Source organism: Diadema antillarum, unplaced genomic scaffold (genome assembly GCF_040938485.1).
Source record: "Diadema antillarum isolate AM-2024a unplaced genomic scaffold, OU_Dant_1.0 scf00000084, whole genome shotgun sequence".
In the NCBI taxonomy this organism is placed as follows: Eukaryota; Metazoa; Echinodermata; class Echinoidea; order Diadematoida; family Diadematidae; genus Diadema; species Diadema antillarum.
The window spans coordinates 283971-289621 of NW_027270973.1; the positions used below are offsets into that span (position 1 = coordinate 283971).

At 38.0% G+C, this 5651-nt stretch overlaps 1 protein-coding gene across 1 annotated transcript; it reads left to right on the forward strand.

Moving 5' to 3' along the window:
• The first annotated feature begins 2312 nt into the window (after nucleotides 1-2312).
• LOC139717859 (uncharacterized) lies at nucleotides 2313-3383 on the forward strand. The gene is made up of 2 exons (XM_071629349.1): nucleotides 2313-2513; nucleotides 2913-3383. The coding sequence occupies exons 1-2, from the start codon at nucleotides 2313-2315 to the stop codon at nucleotides 3381-3383; spliced, it is 672 nt and encodes a 223-aa protein (XP_071485450.1).
• Nucleotides 3384-5651: the final 2268 nt, after the last annotated feature.

Sequence of the window (5651 nt, forward strand, 5' to 3'; positions counted from 1 at the left end):
TGCATCTTGATTGCTTTGGTAGCAGTGTTAGACTGTTTACCTCATTTCAGATTGTTTTTGATGATGATTCCCAAATATTTGATCTCGAAACTTCTTCCAGGGGGCCACCCATTTGCTTAGTTTACCAGTGGTTGTGAGAGTGAGTCTACTGTGAGAGCAAACTGTTGTTGATGCTTTATTCTTTTGGTTTTTTCTTTGTAGCAAAATAATCGATATGCCTGCGTAAGCGCAACATGCTATTGTCCTACGTCATGTGGTAAGAGCTGGTGAGCTCTTAAGATGTCTAAGTTATAGGACAATGTGGCGAAGAGGGTAGTTCCTCTTCATTACAATTTTCAAGTACTTCTCATTCATTCAAATGTAAATTATGTCGCTGTCACAAGTTCATCATATATTTTTGATAAACAAAAAATTGAATAAATTCTTAAGTCGTTGAACTACCACATTCTGGCCAGTGATTGCATATTTGTCTCAGACACAGAATATATACCTGAATTTTATGCAAATACTAGTAAAATTAGTGATGATAGTATGTTTCGGGGTGGAAGGAAATGGGTTAAACTCCAGATCAATCCCGCGCAATACCAGTACTGCTGCAGGCAATGATGAATTAGGGACATTTAGACGAGCAAGGAGTGGCAAACATTCACTAGACTTGCCACTTTCAGAAAGCAGGAATAATATTACCCTTGACATTATGTCATCTTAATGTTGTTTGTCAGCAGGCATTGCAGTGGACTCCCATTAAACGAAGTCTTTTAGGGCCCAGCATTTTTCTTTCATTATATCGAAATTTCGTTTTATAACTGAACAAATAAACAATAAAAGGCATGGAGATGATAATGTTGCGGTCTGAATTTTTATTTCGTTGTAACGTTATAACCATGTTCGTTATAACGGGAGCGCACTGTATATGGGCCGTTTCTGTAACGTGACTACAATTCATGGATATTTCACCTGCTCCCTCGAATTAATTTTCTGATGTAATATAGGATATATGTAGGGCTAGTCTCCGGCAAGCTTTCAGACAGTAACAAAGAATGCATTACATATTTTTAGTACATTACAAAAACGGTCTCTTTGACTAGACATTAAAGGCATTATTTACCGTTTGCAGATAAAACAAAAACCCAGGTTTAATCAAAGTTAAATGGTGTTTTAAAATTGTCCTGAAATGTGCGTTAGGGATAGAAACAACGAATGTCTAAATTTTAATCAGTGTGGTCAATATCAAGTATTGTTAAATACAAGTATGGTTTATTAAAAAAGTTATATCTCCAAAGATTTTACGCTTTAAAGCGTAAAATATTAGGAGATATACTATTTCAATTTTGCTGCATGTAGGATGATTTGTGATACATCTGACCAAGACGTATACATCAAATATGATAACTCGATTTTTTTTAAAAGATCAGTACACCCGTTGATAAACAGTACATTTACAACATGTAATAACAAAAAAATACCAAAAGTGTAGACGGTAGTCTCAGTAAACAATTTCGTAAAGTTCTGTTTCATTTAAAGTTATGCATTATGAACCCGAAACGGGTATTTGATATCGAGAGTAAGGATAACTCTTTTCAATAATGAGGACAGAGGGTAATAGTTATCGTATGACCGTATGTCCTGTTTAAACATCAACTTCGGTTGTTGTTGTTGTTGTTGTTGTATTTTTTTGGCGTAGCATTCATATCTCGGTTTTTCAACTTTGGTTCTGCAACGTTCTATACGACACTATGAAGTATCGAGTATGATTGTGATTGGCAGACGGACATTGACTGACAGACTCCGCGGGACACTCTTTAGGACTAAAGCGCCTAATGGCTACCTTGAATCACATCTAGTAAAACACCCTCATTGAAAGGGGACAGGTCCATTCATATCTCGAACAATAGCACGAACAAAGGCGGAAAGTGTGACCCGTGAATAGAGAGGAGAGGCGCGATGATTAAAGCTTACGCACCGCACGCGAGCTATCAGGCTATTGTTAGTCCATTGTTGTAGTAAGCAGTGTTTGACCTTTGCCGGCAGATTAATGACCATCCGTGACTTGTCAGAGGCTGCTGCTTTTGTTTAAAGTGAAATAGACTTACCGCCTCCTCCATCCCGTTAATCCCATTGGTTACACAGTCTGACCAATCAACTATTAACAACCATACACACAGCACAGATAGGAATTATAGCTTTCCATGAAATGAAAACTACGGACCGGAATCAATTGGGAATCACAAGCAATTTGTCTTCTTACCTGGCTGAACGATTACCCGTCACTGATCCCTCAAATATCTCCAAGGCTATAATCGCTATCCGACATGGCTGATTCGTCGCTCTCACTTCTGCTTCACGTCCCGATGTCTGCTCCTTCCAAGCGACCTCGTCCTCGACGTAAGACTAGGTTCACCGCATGGCAACTCGAGAGACTGAAGGCCGAGTTCGACATCGACCAATATCCCGACATCGTTTCCAGGAAGAAACTGGCTACTACACTGGGCCTGAATGAAGACAGAATACACGTAGGTTTCATTGTCATCTTAAATATAGTATCTGGCATGAAAAGATGTAGTCGACCAATATTTAAGTTATTGATTAATTCAAATAATTTGAATTGACTTTTAAATGACACTACATATCAATATTGCTGATAGTCACAGAGTTTCTTAATTTGAAATATCCAGTTTAATTTTGTCCAATGTACGCATAACATTGGGGGCAAACAAAACAACCTCTCATTTAAAATTCTTCTTGCTTTAACTGAATGAATACTGATTCAGTTTTTATATAAATCAAGCAGTAATCGAAGATGTGTAATGTCTTAAGAGGCAGAATTGATTAGGCTTTGCATGAGGATGATGACATCAGACTGTTGATTTGGGGGGCTTAGCTTAATCTTGATTTCATCATTTTCTTTCCAGGTCTGGTTTCAGAACCGTCGCTCACGTCATCGTCCATCCTCCCTCAAGTCCAACTCGCCTCCCATCGACAACCGTCTCGGTGTTGCAGAAAGTGAGACCCACTGTCTGCGTAAGAGGAAATGCTTTGCTACAAGCGACGCCATCGACCAAGAGAACACACCGCCGCCGAAGAAGTTCTCCATCAACGACTCACCGATGTCAATCGATTTCCTGTCTCGTAGCAGCCGATCACCGGGTTCCTGGTCAATCTCCAACATCAGCGACGAGCGTGACATCATGAGTTTCCAGCAGACGACATCTCATCGAAAGCAGCAGGGCGCCACCAATCCCTTGATGTCTGTAGACTTTCTCTCCCGAAGCAGCCGACCGACTTCTTCGTATCCATCGCCATACCGTGAAGGGAGTCTCTACCACAGCCCGTCGCCATTCTACATGTTTGGTCACCCCTACGCCTTCGTTGTACCGTTTTGAATGCTGTGATGCTGCTGAACTTTCGAAGGACTGACGTATCACCATTGGAGTCTCTATTACCGCAAAGTTATAGACCATCGCCATCCTATGTATCATTAATTTTGTTAACGATTTCAGTATTTATTAATAGTCAGGCCTTGTGGATTCTGGACATTCGTCTTGACGACCTGTTCTGTGACGTGGAGCCACGGTTTTGTTTGTGTTATCATAGTAACGCAGCTTTGAACAGAATTCTGAGTTATGATTGTAAATAAATGCACCTGTCTATTACCAAATCAATTTCTTTGAACAATACATGTGTGGGTGGATCAATTCGTATAAATAGTCGCTTGTGTGTGTATGTGTTTGTTCGTGTGTTTGTGTGTGTGTGTGTGTGTGTGTGTGTGTGTACTATAATGCTTTATCTGTATAGAATGTGTGTGCATTTGATGTATTTTGTTTCTGTTTTGATTTGTTTTTTTTTTCAAATCAGTATTACACAAACTTGCAAACGGACTATGGTATGAAAAGGCGAATACATACAACATTCTCATGAACACGGACTTATGGCACACACTCATATATTACTTATATATATATATATATATATGATTATATATATATATACATATAGCAAGAAGTAAGCGTGTTATTCCAATAATATCAACAGAACTCAAATCAGTATGAACTTGAGTTCTGTTCTATTATATATATATATATATATATATATATATATATATATATATACATATATGAGAGAGATAAAGATTAAGTTTAAGGGAAGACCGAGAGATCAAAGAAAGCAAAATAATGAAGTGTTTAGTCTTCTCATGCTTGGAAAGGTCATAATATGACATTAAAAAGTGTCCTGTTATAGACCTCTACACGCTATACATTCGAACAAACACCAATCTCCACAAGGAAACGGACACACAAAATTATTTCTAAACGTTCACAACCCAAGCAATGAAGTACGTCTATACAATAATATGGCATTATGATATGTCCATGCGTGAACAAAAAATACGCACATTCAGCTCGTTTTTCTTCAGACGGAAATCATTTCCTTGTTGTCAAACCAGAATGACTTGACGCTTTCTTACAAAACCGGAATCGATATCAAGTAGCAATTACATAATTTCAGACGACATTTTCCGTTTAAAACTATACAGATATTCTATCATATTGTTAATGGCGTTATAACTTAAGTGACACGTGCAGAATACGGATGAAGAGTTGCTGTAAAATTATTCTTTTTTTCTTGAATCACAGTTAGTAGTACGAGGTGAAGTTGCCATTTCGTCTTCTTATTGTCAATGGTTGCTGGTTTGCTAATTAATTGACTTTTGTGCGTGACGACCTCATCAGTGTGTGCTCTGGGTGAAACACGTCTCATTTAATTTCATCATGAGGCTTTAATATGTTTTATTCACTTTTATCTGCACGTATATTTACATAATTATGAACTTTTCCCTTCCATTTATCAGATTTAAAAGTTTTCACTTCTTCTCATCTATATTCTCTCTCTTATCAAAAAGCAGGTTTATACATACAAGCTTACATACATGATACAGTGATATAATCATATACATACCCAACCAAATGCATTATGGTATGCTTACATAGTGCGCACACCGATACTTAGGACCTAGAGGATTGAATCAACATCAGTTTACTGTATAGTAGATAATGACCCATCCTCTCAGTATAGTAATTGAACGTAACCTATGTCTAGCACTATCAGAACAATTTAACTTAACTGATGGAAAGATAACACGATTGACATACTGTGGCCATGATTGACAGGGATACTTTACGCCAAAATAATCTTCGGCAAAACTTTGATCTCAACTCTTTGATAGGATATACCTTTCTTCTGTGTGGGTTGTTCAAACAACAAACTTAGTTCTATACCATCAGGTCTTAAATTTCTCGCATCCCATCATGAACAAAGGCAAACGTGGGATTAGGGATTAGGATCACAATAATGAAGTGCTCATTTAGGGTGAGAAGAAAGCCACTGTCTCAACGTATTGTTTTGTGCGTCGTTTCAATTGCCGCACACTTCTCATCCTGTCAGTTTAGAATGGAACTATATCAGCCAGTGGGAGAACATACCCATGTGACAGATCACTTATAATACGGAACTACGTCCCAATCTGTGCCGTTATTTAATCTCATTGGTCATTTAATTTGACCAATCAGACTTGAATGGAAACTAATGAACTTCCCATCAAAATCACTTTTACGGTGAATCGAATTAAAAAAGAATCACTCGGCTTCACATGT

Coding starts and splice junctions, on each gene's coding strand:
- LOC139717859 (XM_071629349.1), top strand. CDS start 2,313: ATGGCTGATTCGTCGCTCTCACTTCTGCTTCACGTCCCGATGTCTGCT. Junction 2,514..2,912: donor TGAATGAAGACAGAATACAC/GTAGGTTTCATT, acceptor TTTTCTTTCCAG/GTCTGGTTTCAGAACCGTCG.